At 62.3% G+C, this 26,591-nt stretch overlaps 1 protein-coding gene across 2 annotated transcripts in view; it reads right to left on the bottom strand.

Annotated features, from left to right (window-relative positions):
* Window positions 1-26,131, bottom strand: part of CAMK2B (calcium/calmodulin dependent protein kinase II beta) — a 46,806-nt gene extending 20,675 nt beyond the window's left edge. Inside the window, exons 1-5 of one of the 2 annotated variants that reach the window (XM_070424899.1) lie at window positions 25,969-26,131; window positions 12,168-12,262; window positions 7,039-7,098; window positions 6,193-6,247; window positions 3,984-4,049 (exon numbers count right to left, since the gene is read on the bottom strand). In XM_070424899.1, coding sequence (XP_070281000.1) covers window positions 3,984-4,049; window positions 6,193-6,247; window positions 7,039-7,098; window positions 12,168-12,262; window positions 25,969-26,033 — 341 coding nt within the window. In that variant the 5' untranslated portion in view covers window positions 26,034-26,131. The remainder of the gene's footprint in view (window positions 1-3,983; window positions 4,050-6,192; window positions 6,248-7,038; window positions 7,099-12,167; window positions 12,263-25,968) is intronic. The other variant, XM_070424898.1, reaches the window with a different exon arrangement.
* Between the last annotated feature and the right edge of the window lie 460 nt (window positions 26,132-26,591).

Here is a 26,591-nt window from a genome sequence, read left to right as displayed (position 1 = left end):
TTTGTTTTCTAACGACCCAGGAGGCCAAGGAGTGGGCCAGCCCTTCCTCCAAAAGCTGTGACCGCATCTGGGCACCACCAGCCACTGCACGGAGCCCCCCATGGAGTCCCCCCGCCTCCAAGCACCTCAGCGATGCCCGTGGCTGAAGTTGTGGGTCAGAGGCAGCCAGGCCGAGACCTGCGGGAGGCAGTCCCCCCCCCTTGGCCCCAGGCTCTCCCTCCTGCCCCTGCCCCTCCCACAGCACCCTCATCTGCCTGGCACAGCCCTGTGTCCCCGCCCATGTCCAGCAGCACCCACCCCGCTGACCTGTCACTGCAGGCCCTCCAGGGCTGACCCAGCCCACGCCGGTCCGGGCCTCCTTCCCGGGGGAGCGCTGAGCTCAGGACGGGCTGCGGGGAGGAGGCCGAGGCCCCGCAAAGCCCCCAGGACGTGCCAAGGAGGATGGGGCGTGGCTCTCCCAGTCCCCAGGGCCCTCGCTCACAGACCCAGCGCTCACCCACCCCACAGGGCAGCACCCGCACTGGCCGGGTGACCCCCGCTGACCAGCCTTGTCCTGCTCTGCTGCTGCCAGACCCTGGCTCTGCCTCGGGTGGGGGTATCTGCGTGCCCCACTGTGAGCCCCGCTGTCCTGCGGACCCCGACCTTCCTGCTGGGCCCAGAGGCCTCAGCCCAGCCTCCGTCCTCCAGCCACTGTCCACGCCCCGTGGGGACCTTCAGCCCTGACCTGCCCGCAGCTGCGAATGGGTCTCCGCTTTGGGCAAACGGATGAGCGTCTTCACCCCAGAGGCCTGCCCTCCAGGACGCCTCTGGCATCTCCGTGCTGGGCGTCCTCGAAGATTCGACGGTGCCTTGATTCCCTGCCTCCTGTGGCCCCGCCAGGCGGGGGCCTCACCCACGCGGTCCCCATGCCGTCCTGGGCGACCGGTCCTGTGTGGGCATCGGGCGGCATCCAGCCGCTGACCGAGGCCGCGGTAACTGTCGGACCCGTTCTCTCGTCCTCGGCCTTGCAGGAGGTGTTCCCCAAACATCTGCAGGGCCCACGCTGTCTGCACAGCTGCCCTCGGGGTAGCGTGGATGGGTGGGCTTCGCCCTGCCCCCCTCCGGGTCCCCTCCTGGGGCTCGGGCTCCCGCTGAGCAGGCATTGGGTCTGCACTCTCCCGGCACCAAGGACTGGCCGGTGCCGCCGACATCCAGGCCTGCATTCTGCCGGCCACCGTCCTGCAGGCCCCGCTCGATGCACCAGGCCACCTGGGCAGGCAGGACCCAGACTTCCCTGGCTTCACCCCAGGCTCGCCAAGGGCTGGACAGAACACAGTGCCACGTGCCCATGGGCAGTGCTGAGCCGTCTCAGGCTGGCTCTTCCCAGCGTCTCCCCAGCATGGGAGTCCCGTCTGCAGCCTGTGGGTTCCCAGGACACTCCCGGCCTGGGGAGCAGCCCATCCCGACAGCCAAGTCTGGGGACTTCTGGGGACGGCTCCCGGGACCCTCTCACCTTGCTCTCGCCCTGGACTGACCTCCAAGCCGAGACCACGGCCGGGGAACCTGAGGCCGCCTGGCCACGGCCTGCCACGGGGTCCTGCCTTCTTCCCGGCTCACGCACAGGCCCCTCCTCCTCATGGGCCCTTGGTCACGTTCCGAGCAGCTTAGAAAGTCACTTTCGTGGTCAGAATTGTTCCCAGAGGCGTCCCAGACGCTGGCCAGGCCCCAGGCGTGTCCTCGCCAGCAGCCGGCATCCCACGCCCTCCCCACCTCACGAGCCATATTGCTTTTTAGGGTTTTAACTGGGCTGTAAACACTGAACGTTGTTTTCCAGGTTTGATAAGAGACGCCTGGCTTCCTCCTCCGAAATGAAGAATCCGCCTCCTCTTCAGAGGCCTCACCGCCTCCTTGGTGGGAAGAGGTCACGGAACCGTTCCGGCGGGGCCTCCCTCCCCCAGGGACCCCCAGGAGCCCACACGAGGTCGCCCATCGGACATAGGCCCTGGGGGGTCACTGGTCAGGGAAGGCCCGCCCAACCCCAGGGGACACGCAGCCCCCCAGGACGGGCTTCTCCCCACGAAGCCCGAGGTGACCCCAGACTCCATCCTGACCCAAAACACCAACACAACAAACACCGGTCTCCCCTCGGGGCCCAGGACCCCTGGAAAGAGGCACAGAGGGTCTCCCCACGGGGATGGCTAGGAGCACCCCTCCTCCTGGCCACCCTCCTCCCAGTCTGGCTCTGAGAGGAAAGTGGGCATCGCAGGGGGCGCCCCAGCGCAGAGCCCCCTCCCCCGGGCCAGTTCCAAGGGACCCCAATGTGTTCCCAGGAGTGAAGGGGTGAGGCCCAGAGGGAGGGGCAGGTGAGCAAAGGGAGGTGTGATTGGCTTGTGGGGCAGGTGGGAATGTGGGCGGGGCCCTGTGGGCACCAGGGAAGAGGGGGGGTCGTGTGGGTGTGGTTGGAGGTGGGGGTGGGCATGGGCATATTGGGCATGGCGTGTGGGGTGGTTGGTCAGTAGCATGCCCAGGGCGTGGTCAGGGTGTGGTCCACACGGGCGCTCCAGGAAGTCCCTGTGAGCAGCCAGGGAGGGTCCAAGGGCCCCAGGCCCGGAGCCGGGTTAGGGCTGTGGGAAAGGTGCCAGGCCCCGGTGGTGCCCAGTGGTGGGCACTGAGGATCCAGGAGCCGGGCCAGAGGGTCCAGGGCGGGAAGTGACAGTGAGGGCAGCAGCTGTTCCCAGCAGCCAGGGGGGCAGCCTCCTCCTCCAGAGAGTTCAGCCCAGATGGCCTTGGGCCCCTCTCCTGGCCTGGCCTGCACCTGTGCCTCCCAGCAGGCAGGCGGGCACCCGCCCTGGACATGCCCGCTGGAGCCTGGCAGAGGAGGCGGAGGCTGTGCCCCTTCTCTTTCCTACTAAGTAGGAGATGAAGTGCCTTCCTCCTCCCAGGCTGCCTGCGAACGGAACTCCTCCTCCAGGAGCCTCAGAAGTCAGCCAGCGCCTGCCCTGCGGCGGCCCGGCTCCCCTCCCCCCCACCTGCCAGCTCGGGTGCCACCAGGACCCACTCACACCTTCTCACGGGCACACAGGCCCCACACAGGCAAGGTGGCCTGTGGTGCAGAAGCAAGTCACAGAAAGCTACTTTAAAAAAATAATCTGCATTTTCCTTGATTAGAAAAGTAATGCATATTCATTAACGTTTTAAAATAGACAAAGAAGATTAAAAATGGAAAAGCATCCATAATTCCACTCCCTAGAGAGGGCGACGGTCAGCCTTTCTTCCTTTTTAAATGCACGTCTCCTTGGCCAGGAGGGCAAGTGGGGAGTGACCGCCCTCAGCTGAGAACCCGTCAGGAGTGACCTCCCGTCACAGGTCAGGGTGGCATCTGGCCCACAGGCGGGGACGCAGCAGCCCCCCCAGCAGCCACACTGCAGAGGGCACTTCTGGGGCCACAGTCCCTCGTCCCCTGTGAGGCTGACCCACCTGGAGGCCTGCGCTCTCCACCCCCCACTCAGGGACCTGGCTTCCTGCCCCGCACCCCACAGGGGTTCCAGGGAGGACGTCTGGGGGCAGGGGGCTCTCTGGCCTGAAGGGTGGCCCCGGAGGATGTTGGGGGAAGGAATCCAGGTCTGTCTTTGGGACAAGCATTTGGAATCTGCATGAGGAGGGCAGCCAGGGAGTGGGGGCGGCTGGGGGCCATGGACTGACATCCAAAGGGGACGGGAGGACGCCCACCTGCTTGCTCTCCACCTGCCTGCCACCAGCCACCCTGAGGACGACACCCTTCCCGCCCGGGGAGCCAGCAGGCCTGGTCCTCCGCACGCAGCCACCCTCCATGCTGGTCGAGGACGGAGAGCGGCCCTGTCCCCTGACCTGCTCAGAGGGCCCCAGTGGGCTCAGCGGGGTGGGCAGACTGGCATGTCCGCCCGGCTGACTGTCTGCCTGGCCCATGTGAGGGGCAGCGGGGCCAGAGGGGCAGGCGTGGGGCAGAGTGAGGGCTCCTCACCCACCTGGCGTCGGCCTCGCTGTAGTACTCTCTCGCCACAATGTCCTCAAACAGCTCCCCGCCGGTGACCCTGCGGGAAGCACACGGGAGTCACGGCCTCGGATATCCGTTCAGTCCCTCCATGACATCTCTCCACCCCCTCCTGCTCCCCCTGCTCCCCCTCCCCCACCTCCCCCACCGCCCACTTCCCCCACCTCCTCCACTGGCACCTCTGCCCCATCGCCTGCCACCCAAGACGGACAGCTCACTGACGGGCATTTCACATTTTGCCCTCCCCCGGCGCCGTGACAGGGGCACTCGAGCTGAGGTTAGTGACTGGAGGGCCTCGGGGAACCCTGGGCTGGGACACATGGGTGTGGACAGAGAGGGCAGAAAGCAGGGTCCTGCGGGCACACACACACGTGCACACGGTGCACGTACTGACACAGCGCACGCGTTTACACGGACAAGCACACACACCATTCCCTCCCCATCTGCTCCTGACACAGGCCCCCCTCAGCCACCAAGTCCCTGGGCAGGGCACCTCCAGCTCCTGGCCTGGCATTGCCTGGGGGCGGGGGGTGAGCCTGCCACCACGGAAGGACCATGGACAGCGTCAGGGGACAGCCTCGCCAGCAGCTCTGGCCACCTGACTGGTGACCGAAGTGGTGTCTTGTGGGATGGGTACTGAGAGGAGGCCACACCTCGCAGGGTCAGTCCCGGCCTCTCCTGACCGAGGGCTCCTCAGGCTCCGAGCCCCATGGCCCGAGGCAGCTGTCCTTTAAGGGAGAGAGTCCTCCATGCAAGCAGCCCAGTCACCATGGCAACAGCACCCAGTGGGGCTTTCCTGGCCCCTGGCAGCCTGGAGGCCCCAGGGCTGCCTGAAGCCTATGGCCCTGCCCACCCCATGTCCCCAGGGCACTGACTCACAGAAGCTAAATATAGCGCCGATCAGGGGGCTGTCGGGAGCAGGGGGTGAGATCACCACTTCTAAATCCAGCAGAAGCCAGAGGCGGCCGGGCCAGGTGCCTTCCCACTCAGCCCCGCACGCACACACACACGCACACGCACGCACACACACACACACATGTACACACATGCACACACATGTACACACACGCACACCCCCTGCAAAGCACAGTTCACACACGCACCCAGGTCCACACACATGCACAGACATACCCTCACAAATCACACACGCACGCACACACACGCACACACACACACACACACAAACCACACACGCACACACACGCACACAAACCACACACACACGCGCACGCACACACGCGCACACAAACCACACACGCACACACATGTACACACACACACACACACCCTGCAAAGCACAGTTCACACACGCACCCAGATCCACACACATGCACAGACATACCCTCACAAATCACACACGCGCAGCGCGCGCGCACGCTCACTAACCACACATGTGCACACATGTACACACGTGCGCACATGCACACACACGCACACCCCCTGCAAAGCACAGTTCACACACACACCCAGGTCCACACACATGCACAGACATACCCTCAGAAATCACACACGCGCAGCGCGCGTGCACGCTCACAAACCACACATGTGCACACATGGACACACATGCACACACGTGCGCACATGTACACACACGCACACCCCCTGCAAAGCACAGTTCACACACACACCCAGGTCCACACACATGCACAGACATACCCTCACAAATCACACACACACGCGCGCACACACGCGCACACACGCACACACATGTACACACACGCACACCCCCTGCAAAGCACAGTTCACACACGCACCCAGGTCCACACACATGCACAGACATACCCTCAGAAATCACACACACACACACACACACACACACTCATGCAATCACTCACACCTATGCTGACACCCACACGTGCACACTCATCACATACAAGTGCACACATGGAACCAGAGCCACACACATGCGCTCTCACACTCACACGCCAGCAGGGGCCTCACCCGAGTGGTGAGGACACGGAGAGAGAAGGGGATGGGAGGCCTGTTCCTCTGCCCGCTGCTGAGGGTTCTGTCTGGAGGAGGAGGCCCAGAGCAGTGGCCCAGCCATGGCACTAGGCAGCCCAGTGCGAAGCAACAGGGAGGCGAGGGGGGCGAGGGAGGCGAGGGGGGCGAGGGGGGCGAGGGGAGCGAGGGGGCGAGGCCAGGGAGCCGGGTCCCACCCAGGCCCGACGCTGAGCACTTACAGATCGAAGACCAGGTAGTGGAACCCCTCCTCCGAGATGCTGTCGTGCAGACGCACTGCGGGGACAGGAGACCGTGAGGCTGGCAGCCAGAGCTGCCTGTGCGAGGGGAGAGCCCTCCAGGGCCTGGGCTTCCACCACGCGGGGGGGGGGGGGCGGGCGGGCACAGACCGGAGAGAAACCATGGCCCTGATGGCCGGGGGCCCCGGTTCATGGGGTGTCTGGGTATCCCAACGGGACTCACACACCAAGCCCCAGAAAGGAGCCGTGGGGGCAAAGGGCAGGCAGAGGGCGGCAGGCCAAGACCCACACCTATTTCCAGGGTCAGGACGGTCTGGGGACCAAGCAGCTCCAACTGTCCCACCCACAGACCCGCTCTGGGGTGCCAGAGAGAAGGGACCACCGCAGCTGCACCCCGAGACCAAGGCCTGGCTCTGGAGGCTGCATGTGTCCCTGTGGTGCCCCCCCCGCCCCCAGTTCTGGGTCCGGGGCTGCTAGACGCAGGGCTCTGCAGAACCAGGCCTTGGACCCCAGGCGCGGCTGTGCCTGGCATGGTCCTGGGTTTCCAACCTTCTTTCTTTGTCACCAGCCACCTTGTGGCTTCTCTGAAGCCGCAGGACATCCAGGCCCTGCCTGCTTCCCGAGAACCCTGACTGGGAGCTACTGAGGTGGGCATGGCCTCCAGGGCGTGTCCAGCCTCGATCTCCCCAAGGGCTGTCTGACCCCAAGATCCCCTGAGGAGGAGGAGAGGGGGAGAGGGGGCTTTGATGCAGAAGAGAGAGGGGCCTCTGGGGTCCAGGGGGACAGGCCGCCTGCTGCGGGAGGGAGGGCCCCGCCCACAGTGCTCACCGATGTTGGAGTGCTTCAGAAGGCGGCAGATTCGAGCCTCTCTCTCCAGCTTCTGGTGATCTGGGGGCAGAAAGGGACATGGTGTCACCTCCTGTCCTGGCAGCCGGTCACTTCCCAGGCCTGGGGCCACCAGACCACCTGTGCTGGACCAGCCGCTGTCTCTGGAGGTGGCTGCCTGTGACACGGCCTCAGGCAGCCTCTGGGAAGAAGGCGCAGGACCTGACCTCCACCCCACACAGCCCTCAGCCAGGGGCTGCGCCCGGTGGGTGTGTCTACGCCACGTGGGCAGGAGGAGGCCTCAGGCCACGGTCCTGCCCTGCACCCACACCCCCGACGCAGGACCCCATTCCAGAGGCCGCCCCAGGACCCAGCAACTTACCAGCCAGAAGTGAAATACTTCACACAAACAGGTGTGAGGAGGATTTTAAAAGCTGACGGAGATTGTAAAAGCAATGGGAAAAACACATTTGCACTGACCAGAAAGCAGAGAGCAGCGTGGCTGCCTCTCACAACAGCACATCCCAACGCCGAGCATCACCCCACGCAAGGCTGAGCGAGAAAAGCCACCGGCAGAGAAAAGGCCAGATTGTGATGTGCACACATATGTGCACACACTCACACAGCACACATGCACTGGGCACACACACGCCACTATGCACATGTGTGCTGCTAACAGGCTGGGAGGATCAGGACACACGTACATACTTGCAAACACACACGTGCCTTTCGCTAGCGGGAGAGCCACGCCTGCAGACAGGAAGGAGGGGGCACCTGGGGCGTCCAGCTGGCTCCCCCTCCTCCCAGGACGGCCACTCAGCCTCCGGAAATGCTGTGGCTCCAGTGCCTCCCCTGCTGCCATCGGTCCCTGGCACGGGGAGGGCCCCTCACCTCCACACCCCACGCTGTGGTGGCAGCCAAGGTGTCCTCAGACACTGGGCGCAGCCAGCACCCCCATCGGACAGACAGACAGACAGACGGCAATGCAACCCCCCACATCTGTGGGGTCCAGAGGTGCAGGGTGCTGGGCTTACAGGGCGCTTTTTCCTTCCATCGTGTTTTTTAAACTTAGTATTCTGAGCATTTTTCACACAGAGAAAAGCTGCAAGATCAGCACGGGGTTCTCACAGACAGCACTCTCTCCTCACACACGCACACACACGCACACACACGCACATCCGTGTGCCTGCACGTTCCCAGCCTTTCCCAGCTGTGCGTTTTGTGGGAACACGGACAATCTCGGGGCAGTTACCCCACAGAGTAGCCCCACGCTGAGATGACACTCGAATCCGGCCACAGTCCACATCCCAATTTGCCACCTGCCCCAACAGTGTCACAGGGGGACAGCTGAGACGCCCACTGTGCGCGGAGGGGGCGGAGCTGGGCCGAGGTCAGGGAGAGCCTGGAAGGTAGAGGTGGTTCTCTTTGGAACAACTGCCTGGTTTCAGCCATAAATAAAAATCAGGAGGTAAATGCATGTGGGAGCCCGTCTTTGGGAAGCAAATGGCTGAGGACTGTGTCCTGTGACTGAAATCCGTCTCGAGGGCGGGGCCCCACCCAGGAGGTCTCCACCTGCTCCTGAGAGTTTGGGACGTAACTTCTTTGTGTGGGGCCGAGAAGGGCACCTGGCTGCCCCCCGCAGGCGCCCTGTCCACCCCATCACGGCAGCCGCTGGCCCTCATGGCCCAAGCGCAGCGGCCCCTGGCCAGAGAGTGGGGGGGGCGGGGTCAGGACTCCATCACCACACCTGCCTACAATGCATCACCATGGTAACAGCACTTCACGCGGGTGGCAGGACTGTGAGTGATTTTATTTATTCTGTGCAGGTTCCCCGGCTTTGACGATGATCTGGTGTTACTTTCATAATTAGGTAAAACGTTGTTTTTAAAAAACAGTTCGACCCTCACCCTAGCTGGTGTTCTCAGTGGTTAGAGCATCGGCACTTACTTGGGTTGTAGGTTCCATCTGGCCAGGAACGCAGGAAGGCAACCAATAGATGTGTCTCTCTCACATCGATGTTTTAGTCTCTCTCTTCCTCTTTTACTCCCTCCCTCCCCTCTACTCTTTCTAAAAATCAATGGAAAGAAATCAGAAACATCCATCAGAAAGAATGTATGCACCCCTATGCTCACAGCAGCACAATTCACCATAGCTAAGATCTGGAAACAGCCCAAGTGCCCGTCAGCAGGTGAGTGGATAAAGAAGCTGTGGTCCGTCTACACCAGGGAACACTACGCAGCAGCAAAAAAGAACTCACCATTTGCAACAGCAGGGAGGGACCTGGAGAGCATGGTGCTGAGTGAAATAAGCCAGTCAGAGAAAGACGAGTGTCACATGATCACACTCATCTGTGGAATCTAATGAACAACATAAATGATGAACAAAATAGGTCCAGAAACAGAAGCACGGAACAGGCTGGCATCTCGGAGGGAGGGCGGGTGGGCGGAGATGCAGCTCCTGGACACAGACACGGACGGTGGTGGGGGCCTGGGGGGAGGGCGGGACAGAAAGGGTCAGTGGGAGGCGGGCACGTGCAGCACTTTCTCTTTTTGGTCTATATTCCTGTTGATTTCACAGAGGACGGGAGAGGGAGAGAGAAACATCAATAGTGAGAATCATGGACCGGCTGCCTCCTGCACGCCCCTGCTGAGGGTCCAGCCCACAACCGGGGCCCGTGCCCTCGACCAGGAATCGAACCCTGACCCCCTGGTTCATAGGTCAACACTCAACCACTGAGCCACGCAGGCCGGGCCATATGTAATACTTTCAACAATATAGATTTTTTAAAAATAAATAAAAATCAATGGAAAAAATATCCCCAGGTGAGGATTAGCCAAGAAATAAACGGAATGACGGAAGCTGCTGGGGGAGCTGGGAGAGGACCTGTGGCCGTGCAGCCGGCTCGTCAGGTAGAGGAAACTGAGGCAGAGGAAGGGCTGGGGTCCTCAAGGGCACCCCCTCCAAGTGCCGCCTTCATGCCCCGTGACGGCCTGTCCTGACCCCACCCTCCCAGGCCCCACCTCACCCCTGGCTCCCACAGGCTCCCTGCTGTGGGGTGTGGGGAGCCAGCACAGGTGGACAGAGGGACCTGGCAGGTGGCTGGCCCCTCCCCCACCCCCTGCAGGGGGCACCTGCCCTGCATCCTGTTCTGGCTGCTTCCCTGCTGGGACCGGGCCCTCCACACTGCTGGCCCTCAGGACTTAGGAAGGGGGCGGGGAGGAGAGGGAAGGGGGGTGCCCCGGTGAGGAATGGAGGGGGGGGAGGAGGGAGGGGAGGGGGCGTGGAGGGGAGAGGGCGCCCCAGCCGCCCCTTCGATGCAGCGCAGCCTCCGTTCGCCCGTTCGGGGATTCGAGGCCCCTGTCGTCTCCCGAGTGGGGTCGCTTCTCGCCATGGGTCGTGAGGCGGAAGCTTCACCCCGTCACGCCCTCCGCGGGGTGCCCCCAGTCCTGGGGAGGAGATGGCATGAGCCTGGATGTGAGAGGAGAACTCCTCACTGTGGCCTGTCCCTCACCTTGAGGTCGGCCCCTGGGAGGTCAGCCGCTGGGAGGTCAGCCCCTGGGAGGTCAGCCCCCTGGGAGGTCAGCCCCTGGGAGGTCAGCCCCCTGGGAGGTCAGCCCCCTGGGAGGTCAGCCCCTGGGAGGTCAGCCCCAGGGAGGTCAGCCCCCTGGGAGGTCAGCCCCAGGGAGGTCAGCCCCAGGGAGGTCAGCCCCCTGGGAGGTCAGCCCCAGGGAGGTCAGCCGCTGGGAGGTCAGCCCCCTGGGAGGTCAGCCCCTGGGAGGTCAGGCCCCTGGGAGGTCAGCCCCCTGGGAGGTCAGCCCCCTGGGAGGTCAGCCCCCTGGGAGGCCCAGAGGACGGCTGGGGACCTGGGAGCACCTCACGCCCTCTACCCTGCACGATGCTCCTCTGAAGTGGAGACTAGCCTATCCCTCGGTCACCTCCGGGGAAGCCGAGGTCCAGGTGGCTGAGGAACAGGCCAGGGCCACAGGGCAGAGTCCCGGCTTGTGGTGACGAGACGGCTGCCGGCTCCCCTCAGCCCCGGGCGAGAGTCGGGACTGAGACCCTCTCCTCACCTCCCACTGCCCTCAGCCAGGACAGTCCCTGTGTGTGTGTGTGGGGGGGGGGGGGGGAGGTCTGGAATCCTTTCTGTTAGAAAAACATGCTGAACAGACGGTCTGTCTGGGCTCTGCCCTCAGATCCGGGGGGGGGGGGGGGGGGGGGAGGGCAGTACAGATGGAACAAAATGGGCCGGTGAGTTTTGAAGATGGGCCTCATTCTATCATTTCTCTCTATTCAGGGACATTCGAAATCTTCCATAATAAGGAGTGAAGCAGGAAAACACAACATCCAGGCTCCACAGGGCTGGGCACACAGAGCCCCAGGTGCTGGCTTCCCTGGCACCTGCCTGGCCGGCGGCCCTGACCCCAGTCCCAGCCCCTCAGCCTCCATCTGTCCTCCCATGGCACCTGCTCAGGCAGCAACTCCGCACACAGACCCCGTCACAGCCGCTCACCGACATCCTCGTCCCCCACACGCCGCCTCTGCCCACACCTGGGACCGTCTGACCCCGTGAGGGCGTCACTCGGCAGGAGCTCTGAGGGTGCGGGCAGGTGAGGCCAAGCGCCCAGGGCCGCGCTCCACCCTGCAGGCCACTGCGCCTTCCCCAGGGCAGGCAGGCGTCCATGTGCGAAGACCAGGAAGGATCCCCAGCTCACACGGCCTCAGCATCGCCCGGCACCCCAGTCCTCCGGCCCCCAGTTCACGGCAGATGGCATCACCTGGCCCCCAGAGGCCTGGCCACCACGCCTCTGCCCCTCCAGCTCCATGGAGGCCCTCAAACCCTGAGAAGGTGTGATCCCCGTTCCGAGGGTGGGGTCCCCATCCTCCTCCCTGCCCAGGTCCTACAGTGGCCAGGACCCCACTCACACCCTCTGTGCCCCTGCGCCCAGCCCTCTGCACACGGCCACCCCCCCTCTGCCCCTGCGCCCAGTCCTCTGCACACGGCCACCCCCCCTCTGCCCCTGCGCCCAGTCCTCTGCACACGGCCACCCGCCCTCTGCCCCTGCGCCCAGCCCTCTGCACACGGCCACCCCCCCTCTGCCCCTGCGCCCAGCCCTCTGCACATGCCCACCTACCTCTGGCCGACAGCTTCTTGGTGTTGATGATCTTGGCTGCATACTCATGGCCGGTGCAGAGCTTGACGCAGCGTCGGACCACAGAGAAAGCCCCCCTGGGAGTCAAACGGGGACAGAGACACAGAGAGAGAGAGAGCTGGTTAGTCTCCCTGGGACGCCCAGCACCCCCGTGAGGCTGGCCGTGGGCAGGGATCTGTGAAGGACGGGGTTCCCACAGCTCCTGCCTCTACTCTGGCCCTTCCCTGGCAGCTGGCAGTGCAGCCGCCCCCACCCCAGGTCCTCATGGGTCAGCAGGACACAGGGCACACTGGCGGACTCTAAGCCTGCATCCCCGCTGCTCTGCCGAGTCCTCAAGGCCCAGCAAGGCCCAGGGGGACCAGGGGGACCGAGGGGGACCCAGCAAGGCCCAGGGGGACCCAGGAGGACCCAGCGAGTGTTCCCATGGATGGAGGTCAGTGTGGACACACAGGACTCACCGAGGGCTGTGGAGAAGCACCTGGTCAGCAGGCTGCAAAGCTGGAGGAGCAGCCCCCCACCTCCACGACCCCCCACCTCCACTGCCCCCACCCCCGCCCCCCGCCCCCCGCCCCCCTTTCCCACAGCAGAGGCTGCAAGTCCCACATCGCAGGCCTACAGGTCAGTGCTTCTGAGGGAGCAGCAGAAGGGGGAGCCCCTGAGGGTCCAGAGAAGGAAAGTGGGGTACAGCTGCTCCCAGGAAGCTGGCAGCCTGGGGCCATGAGAAGGTCCTCCCTGGAAGAGGGAATGTCCTGCGAGGGTCTGAGTCCAGGCAGGAGGCTGCTGGGGCCCAGGGCGCGGGGAGGGGGGAGCGGGGCTGACTCTGTTCTCCTTCCCAAACCCGCAGCCCAGGCCCCACGGGCACAGCCTCCCCCACCCACACAGCTGACACCCACACACGCCCAAGCCAGGGCTCTGGGCGATGGAAAGCCGCGTCTTAATCAGGGAACACGTTTTTGCTACAATCCTTTTTGAGACAAAACTTCGTTAAAGTGTTTGATTCCCTTCCTGGAAAAAAATAGATATTACGGTAAATCCAATCGACCGTTTCCTAACGACCAGGCCGCTACGGGCGATGGCTGTTCTGAGCTGTAACAGGCACAGCCGCTGGGGGGACGGGGAGGTCCCGACTCACCTGCGTCCTCTGGGCGGAGCTCTGTGAAGGACAGGGCCCCTCCAGTCCTGAGGGGGCCCCCAACCCTCCGGGCCACCCTGCCAGCACCCCAGGTCCCTGCCCCCTCAGGGGCTGCCTGTACGGTGACAGCCCCGGTCCAGGCTCCACACCTCGGAAACCCGGCAGGTGCGTGCAGACGATCCCGAAGCCAACGCGGCCGGAAGGACTTCGCCTGCGGCGACCTGCAGGGGCAGCTTCACCGCGGCTACCCCACCCGCACCGTCCCAGGGCCGGGCAGCCCTCACAGCTCCCAGGGCGGGGGCAGTGCAGGGGGGGACCCACTGCCACACACGCCTCCAAACGCAGCCCGGCCCACAGGGCAGCCCGGCCCAGGCCACGTGTCATCAGTTCAAGTCCCAGCGGCTCGTTTCCTTTCCGATCAATCACACTTCGTGGCCCTCAGCTGTATTCCCGAAGAACGCGAACATCGCGAGCTCAGCCCTCGTGGGCCTCTCACTGGGAGCGTGAGCGCGAGCGCGTGGCAGGTCTGAGGGACGGCACGGGGTTTCCCCAGGACACAGCATGGAGCCTGTTACCGCGAAGCCCCCGGGGGGCTCGCCGCCTGTCGCTGTGCCCGTCACGAAGGTAGGGTTGGGCCCCATGAGGCCTTACTGAGAAGCCGGCCACCAACAAGACGGGGCCCACAGGCATCAGCTCCCCCTCAGAGGTGGGGGCAGGACCGAGAGGGACGGGCTGGTGGGCTGGGGACGCAGTGCCAGCGGGCAGGCCGGGCTCTGCACACGCGTCCTTTATCCGTTCGTCAGTGGACGCACGTTTGGGACATGTTTCTTTTTAGATTTTTACTTGTTTTTAAAGAGAAAGAAACAGCGATGTGTCGCCCACTTCCTTACGCATTCATTGGCTATTCTTGCGTGTCCCCTCACGGGGGATCGAGCCACAACCTCGCGATGTCGGGACAAAGCTCCAACCCAGGGCGAGGGCAGGTGTCTGCTCTGGGACTGTCCCGGGAACCGGCTGTGAGCGGTCCTGTGGGCGTTTCACATCTCGAGCTACGCCTGGGAGTGGGGCGCCGAGGCACCGCCCGCCGTCTGCACGGGAGCTGCGGCCGCTCGTCCCACTCCCCTCGCCGTCCCTGGGACCGCGCTGTGGCTTCCGTCGAGTTTCCCCGATGACCTAGGACGTCGAGCGCCTCTTCGTAAGCTAACTGTCCACGCGGTCGTTTATCTCTTTGCCGTCGGCAGTGAGTCCGTACACCATTCTACACGCAAGTCCGTGATCAGACCCAGAAAGCGCGTTCCCGCTCTCCCGAGGGTGTCCCGGAGCTCAGTCCGATCTGTCAGCTTCTCTGGCGGCTTGTGTTTCTGGTGTCGTAACTAAGAAACCACGGCCAAACGCAAGTGACAGGTTTTCTTCGGAGAATTTTACTGTTTTCGCTCCGACGATGACGCCCGTGACCCGTTTTCAGGTAATTTTGTGTCTGGTAGGACGGGTTCCCACTTCATTCTCGGTGGGTGCCCAGCCGTCCACTTGTTGACTGGACTGTGAGTCTGTCCTCATTCAACTCTCTTGTCATCCTTGTCAAAACTCAGCTGACCGTGGATGTTGGTCCCACGCTGCCCCCAGGGCCGTGCGTCTGTCCTGCCACGCTCGGCCCACATGCACCTGTGCCCGCGGCACCCACGCATCTGACCGCTGTGGCTGCACTGTCAGCTTTGGAATCAGGAAGTGTACGTCCTCAAGGTCCTCTTCTTGCTCCAGACCGTCCTGGCTCTGCCAGGTCCCTGCATTTCCACACGAACCGCAGAATCAGCTTGTGAGCCCGGCCGCGTGGCTCAGTGGTTGAGCGTCGACCTATGACCCAGAGCTCAGGGTTCGAGTCCCCATCAGGGCACATGCCCGGGTTTCAGGCTGGATCCCCAGTGTGGGGCGTGCAGGAGGCAGCCGATCCATGATTCTCTCTCATCATTGATGTTTCTCTCTCCCTCTCCCTCTCTCTGAAATCAATTAAAAAATATATTTTTAAAGGATTCAGCTTGTGAATCTCTTTAAAAGGCGGCTGGAACCTCGACAGGCGTCACCCTGGGCTGCGGTCCGTGTGGAGGGGGTGTGGCTCACGTCTTCGCACGGAGGCGAGTGGCCTTCCACCTCTTTCAGCAGCAGGTTGTGTGTCCAGCGCTCACGTCCTGATGGGCCTTCATCGGCTCGTTCTCGGCACCTCCCTGTCCGAGGCACCACTGCGAATGGACGTATGTCGGGATGGGACAGGACGACTCGGTGCCACTGTGCTGGCCTCGCTCTGCGGCTCCGACGGGCTTCAGGGCGGCCCCTCTGGCTCCGGGTCTCGGGAGGCAGCGGAGGAGGATCCCTCTTATTTCTCGTCTGTCGAGTGTTTACTGAGGAAACAGTGTCAGACTGTCGAGTGCTTTGCCGGCCTCTATTGGGAGGTCCCAAAACTCCACTGTTTATTCTACTGGTACAGGGTGAACGTCGACTGACCTCCACGTGCGACACCAGCCTCGCATCCCGGATAAATGCCGCCCGTTGACGGTGTGCAGCCCTCCCTGCGTGCTGCTGGGACTTCGCCGACGAGAGCGGCTCTCTCGTCTCCTGTCCTGTGATGTCTTTGTCTGGTTTGACTGTCAGGGTGACGCTGGCCTCACATGGGCTGAGAAAAACACCCTCCTCTTCTATTTATTTTTTTAAATGAGTTTCTATTGATTTCTAACGCTGTTTCCCCAGTAAAAACACTCAACAAACTAGAAATAGAGGGAATTTCCCGAGACCAGGAGCCGGGCAGGGCCGTCCTGGTCCTCAGGTGGCTGGAGGGGCCACACAGCCGCCGGGGGGAGGTGCAGTGCAGGCTGGGTGGTTGCCCGGGCTCGATGCCAGTAGGTCCGCAGCCAGGCACGGAGTGGCAGCCAGGCCCAGGCATCGGCGTGGCGTGGCGTCTGTCAGGGGCTCTCTGGGTGAAGGGCCGGCGCGGCCACTGGAGGTGATCAGGGCCACACCTGGCTGCACAGCGGGGATGCTTCCCAGGCCAGGGCGATGGGCCCTCAGTATGGCCAGTGGGCACGGGCCTGCTGGGCCTCTGCCCGGCCAGCCCACGTGGCCTCTTGCTGCCCGGCCCCAGCAGAGCTCACCTGACCGTCCGTGTTGGGGACTTTGCTGTCGATGGGGACCAGCACCTCCCGCCGCCCCCCAAGGCCCCATCGTCCACAGGGCGAGTTCCCAACACACTGGGAAGAACCACAGCCTGCAAGGCCACTCGGTTGGGCACCTACTGTGCGCAGGGCACAGCCCTGAGCCCTGGAGTCCAGTGGGGGCTGGGGGACAGAGAGGCTCCTCAGGGACAGGCACATCAGAAGACTTGCGCTCCCGCCGGCCATCCCTCCCCTCCCGTGCGGCTGCCTGCGTCATGTGGAGGGGGCGGCTCTCACACTGGCTCCCACGGAACAGCGTGGCTCATGCTTCCTCCATAAATGTTCTCAAATCTGTGCCCGCGAGTGCCAATCTGTTCCAGAATCAACAGAGAACCAGCGCTGGCTTCACAGAGAAGCATAACTAAGCCAGGAGGCAGAGGACTGCGCCCACCGGGGTCCACGGAGCAGGCCCCGAGGCTGGCACCCGGCAGCCCCTCTGACATGACGGCATGTTTTCCGTTTAAATCGATCCCGCTCTTCGCATGAATAAAACATCCATTTCCTGTGCTGTGCCAAGAGGATCATTTTTGGAAAACCCGTCGCTACATGATGCATTTTTATGTCTCTACATTAACAAGGCGGCTCGCAGTGGTGAAAGATGCTTTAAAAATAATCAGGTTCCATTTTTGTCAGAGTCAGAGAGAAAATTAAATTTTTGAAAATAGATTGGAAATCTCCAGAAAGGCCAACCCCTTGCCTCGGACCAGGCGGCCTCAGGGAGCGGACACTGGCCGCCACTCCGCTTGGTCCGTCCTGTGAAGCAGCTCGATTCAGGCGGCTCAGTGTGGACGCGTAAGGAACCATCTCTGCTAGGAACTTGGTTAATTTTTTTATTTTATTGTCATTATTTTTTTGGTGCCACACCGGCCGGGCTCCATCTTTTGTTTAAAAATCCGCACACCCCCCCCCCCTTCCCCCCCCCCCCACACACGTGCCTGCGACTGAGAGCGGGCAGGCGCTGGGCTATAAGAAAGACTGACATAGAGCTGTCGTCACGGACGAGGGCTGGGGGCCAACAAATGGAGAATCACACACATGGAGGTTCCACCTGCGGTATAAAATCGTGGATGCGTGTGATGTGCACACATAAGCGTGTCTTACACACACAGGTATCACACCCCACACAGATCCCTTTGCTGTCATTAACACGCAGTCCAGGGTCCCTCCGGGAGCCAGGAAACGATGCGTGTACGAGTCACATTTATTGCACAGACGTGTGAATTGCTTTTTTTTTTTTTAATAAGATGAAACTGTCCTTGTAGTTTAATTAATAAAATAAAATTCCGAGCCTTGCGTCTGCCAAATGGGGGCAGAGTGTTGGTTGCCATGGAGACGAGGAGAAGGAGCCAGGGGACAGCCTCGTGCTGGGGAGGCACAAGCACAGCCTGACGCACGGCCCGAGGAGCTGAGGGCCAGAGCGGACCACAAGCCGGCAAGTGTCAGCCAGTGGAATAACAACATTTTTTAACATCATTTTCTAAAAATATGTTTGTTTTTGCCCAGCCGGTGTGGCTCAGTGGTTGAGCGTGGGCCTATGAACCAGGAGGTCAGGGTTCGATTCCCGGTCAGGGCACATGCCCAGGTTGTGGGCTCGATCCCTGTGTGGGGTATGCAGGAGGCAGCTGATCTATGATTTTCTCTCATCATTGCTGTTTCTCTCTCTCTCTCCCTCTTCCTTCCTCTCTGAAATCAATCAGAATATATTTTAAAAATTAAATAAAATGTTTTGGTGTTTTTTACTAATCCTCATGAGGATATTTTTCCCATTGCTTTTCAGAGAGAGTGAAAAGGGGGGAGCGGGGAAGAGGGAGAGAAATATCAATGTGAGAGACACATCAATTAGTTGCCTCCCACATGCACCCAACAGGGGGCGGGGAGTGAACCCGAAACCCAGTTACAAGCCCTTGATGGGGAATCGAACCTGAAACCCTTCGGTGTGCAGGCTGACGCTCCAACTACTGAACCACACAGGCCAGAGCTTAAATATGTTTTTTAATTGATTTTAGAGGGAGCTGAAGGGAGAGATGGAAGCATCAATGATGGGACATAATCATCGATCAGCTACTGCCTGCAGCCCCTACTGGGGATCAAGCCCCAAACCTGGGAATGTGCCCTGACTGGGAACAGAACCAGAGACTGGTGCACCGGGTGACGCTCAGCCACCACCGGCCGGTGTGGAATCGCAGCATTTAACAACGCAGAAGGGAGTACGGTCACCAGCTCCTGAAAGAGGCGGAGCGCGGGATCCAGAGCCCGTGGCCTGGGCCCGGATGGAGGCCGTGCCGCACTCACCTCCCATGCGGGCCATGACGGCAGACCCCGCGCTAATGTAGCCACCACCGTGTAACTGCCGGCGACTGTCACCAGAGCAGAGAGTGCAGGTAGCGAGCGCGAGCTATATTCTTAGCTCTCAGCAAAGTAGGTTATGGTATAAAAATACCGCCCCATAGTAACGAAGCGAGCATCACCTTCATGTGCTCCTGCAGCAGCGCCGCGTGCGAGCCTGTCTGAAACCCTCCTCAGCAGGGCTCCGGCCCCCTGGGCGTCCCTCCTCGGAGCAGAGGCAGGGCCGGGGGGTCCCCGCTGTGGGCAGGGCCCGAAGCCCCACCTTTGGGCGGCTGCCTGTGTGTCCCACGGTGCCAGGTGCTCGGGGAAGACCGAATGGGGGTCTGGGTCGTGACCTCGCCAAGCAGCAGGGAATGAGCTGCGTGGCCGAGGCCGGTGGGGCAGGAGGAACAGCACAGGCAAAGGCCCTGAGGCAGGAGGGCTGTGGGGCGGGAGGCAGCGACCACCATGGCTCCTCCTCCACCCACACGCCCTGAGCCCTGAGTGTCAGAGCTGATTACCCACTGAGCCCGCCAGGGGCTGCCTCAGCCAGGGTCACACCACAGGATGGAGTCGAGGTCAGCTCTGGCCTGGACTGGAGGCTGGGCCTCCCTCAGCATCGTTCAATGACAACTGATTAAATAAACCCCAGGTTCAAGGTGACCTGGTCCTCAGAGGCGGTCAGCGCGGGTCCATGCACCGAGTTACGCTCAGAACCTCCCGCGAGCTGCTTTCTTCTGGGCGAGCCCCCACCGCTTAGAGGAGGCGACCTCCAAAGCCGCAGGCTTGGGAACTTGGGCACAAGCACCTCTTCTGATTCAACGAAGGACCCAGCATGTAAGACTCAGGAGGAGCTGGCGGACGTGAGCCACGGGGGCACAGACAGGCAGCGGCCCCAACACCAGGGACACACCCTGAGGAGGCGCAGGCCTGTGCTGAGCAGGCCGCCGTGGGGTCAGAGAGGGGACGACCTCCAACAGCCCAGACTGCCCCCGGGGGCGGGACAGCGTGCTCCTGCCACGGTCACTGCGCACAGGCGGCAGCCGGAGGTCACAACGCGTCACCACACAGGCCTGGAGGCGCAGCTGAGTGCAGACACAGGTTTCCGGGTTTTTATGTAAAATGCCGAGAACACGCATGGAGAACCCTCCACGTCAGTGGTGGTCACTGACATCCGTGTAAATCAACCAAAAAGGGTCTGGAAGGACCGACACCCCATGCAGGAGGGACACAGGCTCACCTTTACCTGCAATGCTTACGGCTTGTGACAAAAAGAGAGCTTCAGCCCGGCCGGGTGGCTCAGCGGCTGAGCGTCGACCTGGGAACCAGGAGTTCACGGTTCGATTCCCAGTCAGAGCACAGACCCAGGTTAAAGGCTCCATCCCCAGTGTAGAGCATGCAGAAGGCAGCCGATCCATGATTCTCTCATCATAGATGTTTCTATCTCTCTCTCTCCCTCTCCCTTCCTCTCTGAAATCAATCAAAATATTTTTTTTTTAAAAAGTACTTAAAGCCAAAATGATAAAAGAGTAAGTTTCCAATTCTGGTTGAAGAAATCTGCGTGTTTATTTATTGCTCCTGGGAGTTCTCTCCTCTGGCCTGTGCTGGCCCAGCCCTCGCCGCCGGCTCCCTGCCCGGCACGGGACCCCCACTCGAGGGGGCTTTTAACCCGGGACCTGGGCCAGGCCAGGCTGCCTGAGGGCAGAGCCCAGAAAACAGCTCCTTTTGGCCTCAGACCCACTGCCCAGGCCCCGGGGACAATGCCAGCAGAGGCAGCAGTTGGGGGGATGGGCAAAGAAGGAGAGGGGGCAGGAGGGGAGAAGCTGGGGCCACATCAGGGGGCAGCTGTGGGCCAGGGGCCTGGCCCTTCCTGGGCACTCAGCATTGCCGGACTGGTGCCAGGGGCTGCAGCTTTAAATAAACTTGGACGCGTCCACCTGGGCCAGGAAGCAACACCAACTGTGCCTCCAGCAGGCCCGGCGCTGACAACAGCCGGCCAACATGGCCACTGTGGACCCCGCCCGGGGCTCCCCTGCACTGGCCTGGCCTCCTCCCTGCCCAGGACGCCCAGCAGAGCTGTGACAGGCCCCTCGGCAGCCCTCACTGGACCTAGCACCTAGGGAGCTCCAACAGAGGGTGCTGGGCAGAGCCAAGACCCTCCTGGCTCCTGGCCCCTCCACGGTGAGGCTTCCCACCCACTCAGGCCTGTTCCTGGGCTCAGCTGCCTGGCCGCTGTCAGCTGCTCTTGTCCCTGCGGGCAGGGTGGGCATCCAGCATGCACTGCAGGGCCTGCCACCCCCTCTCATTCCCAAGGGAGCCCCAAGGGCCTCCTCCACTCCCCAGGGTGGGTAGGTGGCAGACAACCCCATAAGCAGCCATGGCTGGAGTCAGAGCCAGGGGCGGGGGCCTGCACAGCCGTGGACCCAGAGAGCTCAGAGAAAAGTGAGGAGCTCTGAACTCTAGGGGTGCACTGCGAGGGCAAGGATGGGGTGCCCCCGGTGCAAGCAGACAAACAACACGATGACCTCCGAATGGGCGACCTTCCTCCCACAGCCAACTTCTGCCCCATCTGAGGATCCCCAACCCATGCCTTCCTTTAGGGCCGGGGACTCGGGGGCACAGGGTGGCTGACCTCTGCTCTGCTCTGCTCTCCAGAGGCCGGGCTTCCCAATAGCCCTCACCTGAGGGAAGGGAGTCTGTGGGTCCCCAGGGCCTGGCCTTGCACCAACCAGGGGCTCCCTCAGCCACCCTCTCATCTCCAGGTCAGGCGCACCCCCAGCATCTGCAGGGTGAGCTGGAGAATTCGCACACCCCACACTCTTCCAGCCGGGCACCACAGTCACCAATGATTGGGATCCTGCGCCCCAGTCACCAATGATCACCATCCTGGGCCCCAGTCACCAATGATCAGCATCTGGGCCCCAGTCACCAATGATCACCATCTGGGCCCCAAACACCAATGATCACCATCTGGGCATCAGTCACCAATGACCACCATCTGGGCCCCAGTCACCAATGATCACCATCCTGGGCCCCAGTCACCAATGATCACCATCTGGGCCCCAGTCACCAATGATCACCATCCTGGGCCCCAGTCACCAATGATCACCATCTGGGCCCCAGTCACCAATGATCAGCATCCTGGGCCCCAGTCACCAATGATCACCATCTGGGCCCCAGTCACCAATGATCACCATCCTGGGCACCAGTCACCAATGATCACCATCCTGGGCCCCAGTCACCAATGATCACCATCTGGGCCCCAGTCAGCAATGATCACCATCCTGGGCCCCAGTCACCAATGATCACCATCCTGGGCACCAGTCACCAATGATCACGATCTGGGCCCCAGTCACCAATGACCACCATCTGGGCACCAGTCACCAATGATCACGATCCTGGGCCCCAGTCACCAATGATCAGCATCTGGGCCCCAATCACCAATGATCACCATCTGGGCCCCAGTCACCAATGATCACCATCTGGGCCCCAGTCACCAATGATCACCATCTGGGCACCAGTCACCAATGAACACCATCTGGGCACCAGTCACCAATGAACAGCATCCTGGGCACCACAGTCACCAATGATCACCATCCTGGGCACCAGTCACCAATGATCACCATCTGGGCCCCAGTCACCAATGATCACCACCTGGACCCTAGTCACCAATGATCACCATCTGGGCACCAGTCACCAATGATCACCATCTGGGCACCAGTCACCAATGATCACCATCCTGGGCACCAGTCACCAATGACCACCATCTGGGCACCAGTCACCAATGATCACCATCCTGGGCACCAGTCACCAATGACCACCATCTGGGCACCAGTCACCAATGATCACGATCCTGGGCCCCAGTCACCAATGATCAGCATCCTGGGCCCCAGTCACCAATGATCAGCATCCTGGGCCCCAGTCACGAATGATCACCACCTGGACCCCAGTCACCAATGATCACCATCTGGGCCCCAGTCACCAATGATCACCATCTGGGCCCCAGTCACCAATGATCACCATCTGGGCACCAGTCACCAATGAACAGCATCCTGGGCACCACAGTCACCAATGATCACCATCCTGGGCACCAGTCACCAATGATCACCACCTGGACCCCAGTCACCAATGATCACCATCTGGGCACCACAGTCACCAATGATCACCATCTGGGCACCAGTCACCAATGATCACCATCCTGGGCCCCAGTCACCAATGATCACCATCTGGGCCCCAGTCACCAATGATCACCATCCTGGGCACCAGTCACCAATGATCAGCATCCTGGGCCCCAGTCACCAATGACCAGCATCCTGGGCCCCAGTCACGAATGATCACCACCTGGACCCCAGTCACCAATGATCACCATCTGGGCCCCAGTCACCAATGATCAGCATCCTGGACCCTAGTCACCAATGATCACCATCTGGGCCCCAGTCACCAATGATCACCATCCTGGGCACCAGTCACCAATGATCACCATCTGGGCCCCAGTCACCAATGATCACCATCCTGGGCACCAGTCACCAATGATCACCATCCTGGGCCCCAGTCACGAATGATCACCACCTGGACCCCAGTCACCAATGATCACCCTCTGGGCCCCAGTAACCAATGATCACCATCTGGACCCCAGTCACCAATGATCACCATCTGGGCACCAGTCACCAATGATCACCATCTGGGCACCAGTCACCAATGATCACCATCTGGGCCCCAGTCACCAATGATCAGCATCCTGGACCCTAGTCACCAATGATCACCATCTGGGCCCCAGTCACCAATGATCACCATCCTGGGCACCAGTCACCAATGATCACCATCTGGGCACCACAGTCACCAATGATCACCACCTGGACCCTAGTCACCAATGATCACCATCTGGGCCCCAGTCACCAATGATCACCATCTGGGCACCACAGTCACCAATGATCACCACCTGGACCCTAGTCACCAATGATCACCATCTGGGCCCCAGTCACCAATGATCACCACCTGGACCCTAGTCACCAATGATCACCATCTGGGCCCCAGTCACCAATGATCACCATCTGGGCACCAGTCACCAATGATCACCACCTGGACCCTAGTCACCAATGATCACCATCTGGGCCCCAGTCACCAATGATCACCATCTGGGCACCAGTCACCAATGATCACCATCTGGACCCCAGTCACCAATGATCACCATCTGGGCCCCAGTCACCAATGATCACCACCTGGACCCCAGTCACCAATGATCACCATCTGGGCCCCAGTCACCAATGATCACCATCTGGGCACCACAGTCACCAATGATCACCATCTGGGCCCCAGTCACCAATGATCACCATCTGGGCCCCAGTCACCAATGATCACCATCTGGGCCCCAGTCACCAATGATCACCATCCTGGACCCTAGTCACCAATGATCACCATCTGGGCACCAACAGTCACCAATGATCACCATCTGGGCACCACAGTCACCAATGATCACCACCTGGACCCTAGTCACCAATGATCACCATCTGGGCCCCAGTCACCAATGATCACCATCTGGGCACCAGTCACCAATGATCACCACCTGGACCCTAGTCACCAATGATCACCATCTGGGCCCCAGTCACCAATGATCACCATCTGGGCACCAGTCACCAATGATCACCATCCTGGGCCCCAGTCACCAATGATCAGCACCTGGACCCCAGTCACCAATGATCACCATCTGGGCACCAGTCACCAATGATCACCATCTGGACCCTAGTCACCAATGATCACCATCTGGGCACCAGTCACCAATGATCACCATCTGGGCCCCAGTCACCAATGATCACCACCTGGACCCTAGTCACCAATGATCACCATCTGGGCCCCAGTCACCAATGATCACCATCTGGGCACCAGTCACCAATGATCACCATCCTGGGCCCCAGTCACCAATGAACAGCATCCTGGGCACCACAGTCACCAAGACCAGCTGCCCTCACCATTGCAGGGATCACTACAGAGGTGTCTTCAGAAAGAAAATAAGGCCCGGCCGGTGTTGCTCAGTGGTTGAGCGTCTACCTATGAACCAGGAGGTCCCGTTGGATTCCCAGTCAGGGCACGTGCCCAGGCTACGGGCTCCTAGGGCTGCAGGAGGCAAGCCGATCCATGATTCTCTCTCATCATTGATCTCTCTCCTCTCTGAAATCAATAAAAGTATTATTTTTTTTTAAAGAAATAAAGAAAATAAGGATCCGACCCTGGGTGTGTAAGAGGAATCCTCCAGCAGCTGCGAGGGGTGGCGGCGGAAGGGGCTCGGCCTGAGCAACCTCCCTGACTCACTGAGCGGGACGCCCAGGCCCCAGAACCCCAGAACCCTCCCGGGCCTCCCGGTCAGCGACCCCCCCCCCCCGCCCCCAGGGCAGGCCCGGGAGCCCGCTGTCCCGCTGAGTCCCACCAGCACCGCGAATCCCTCCCAACTCCGGCCCCATCTACCTGTGACCCTGAAGGACCCGCAAGGCTCCCCGCAGGCTCAGCCCAGGGACTGACCCGCCTGCCCTGACCGCGCCCCCGCGCCCCACGCTCCTCTTTCCAGAAGAGTCTGGGGGAAACCCTGGAACCCAGGTCGCCGGCAGACACCCGCGGCCGAGGCTGTTCCCACGCTGCCCGCTGCCCGACACGCAAGGAGCCCCTCCCGCTCGGAGGGAGCCACGCGGAGGAGCCGGCGCCGCGCAGGTCCTGCCGCCCCCGCACCCGCTGCCGGTGCGGTGGGGGCGGGGACCGCGAGACCCACACGGGATGGGACGCCCCTCGCCGGGGCCGCCCCTGCCCTGCTCCCAGCCCCGCGGCCTCGCCACGAGCCCCTTCCCTCCGACCTCCCGCCACCAAATGCGTCACGTCTGCCCGCGCTCCGAGGACACCTGCTGCCACCCCCGCTGTGCCCGGAGCCGGGCTCCCAGCCGGGCGGTTGCGCGGGGCAGGGCCACGCAGGGCCGCGCGCTGAGGTCCGGCCGGGCCGGGGCCGGGGGCCGGGGGGCCGGGCCGCGCGCTTGGCCCGGGCGGGGGAGCCGGAGGGTCGGGGGCGCGCGGGGCTGCAGGCGCCCGGGCCGGCGCGGGGTCGGGTCTCCCGCCTGAGCCCTGCCCGCCCGCGCGCGGCTCTTACTTGCCAATGTCCTCGTAGAGCTGGTACTCGTCGGTGAAGCGGGTGCAGGGCACCGTGGTGGCCATGGCGGCGGCGGCGGCCTCCGTGCGCTCCGCTGCGCTCGGGCGACGGCGACTCCGGCTCCCGCTCGCGGGCACGGCGGCGACAGGGCGCGGGCGCGGCGACACCTCGGCTCGGCGCCGGGCGGGGGCCGAGCTGGGCTGCGAGAGCTGCGCGCTCCGAGCTCCCAGGAACGCGCCGCACACCTACGCGCAGCCGGGAAGCGGGAGCCGCCGCTCCGCCCCGCCCGCCGCCCCCCGCGCGAGGCTCGCACCCGAGCCCCGCACCCGAGCCCGCGCCCTGCACACGCACCCGCGCCCGCGCCCGCGCCCGCGCCCTCACCTGCACCCGCTCCCTACTCATGGCCCTGCACTCGGCCCGCGCCCCGCACACGCGCGCATGTGCCTCACTCCTCACACGCCTGGGGCCCAAGGCCTCGCACACGGGCTCCGGGCTGGTGACCCCCCTGCGCGCGCGCACACACACTCAGCACACACACTCACACACTCACTGGGACTGTACACGAACCAGCCCCCCTTTCCCCTGAAGGCCCACTTGCCCTGGGAGCACGTGGGCGGCCAGGG

This window comes from Myotis yumanensis, unplaced genomic scaffold (assembly GCF_028538775.1).
Source record: "Myotis yumanensis isolate MYYU_CA2020_CCGP unplaced genomic scaffold, mMyoYum1.0.hap1 SCAF_9, whole genome shotgun sequence".
Lineage (NCBI taxonomy): Eukaryota > Metazoa > Chordata > Mammalia > Chiroptera > Vespertilionidae > Myotis > Myotis yumanensis.
The sequence above is the reverse complement of the archived record's forward strand: the minus strand, read 5'-3'. Positions and strand labels throughout refer to the sequence as shown.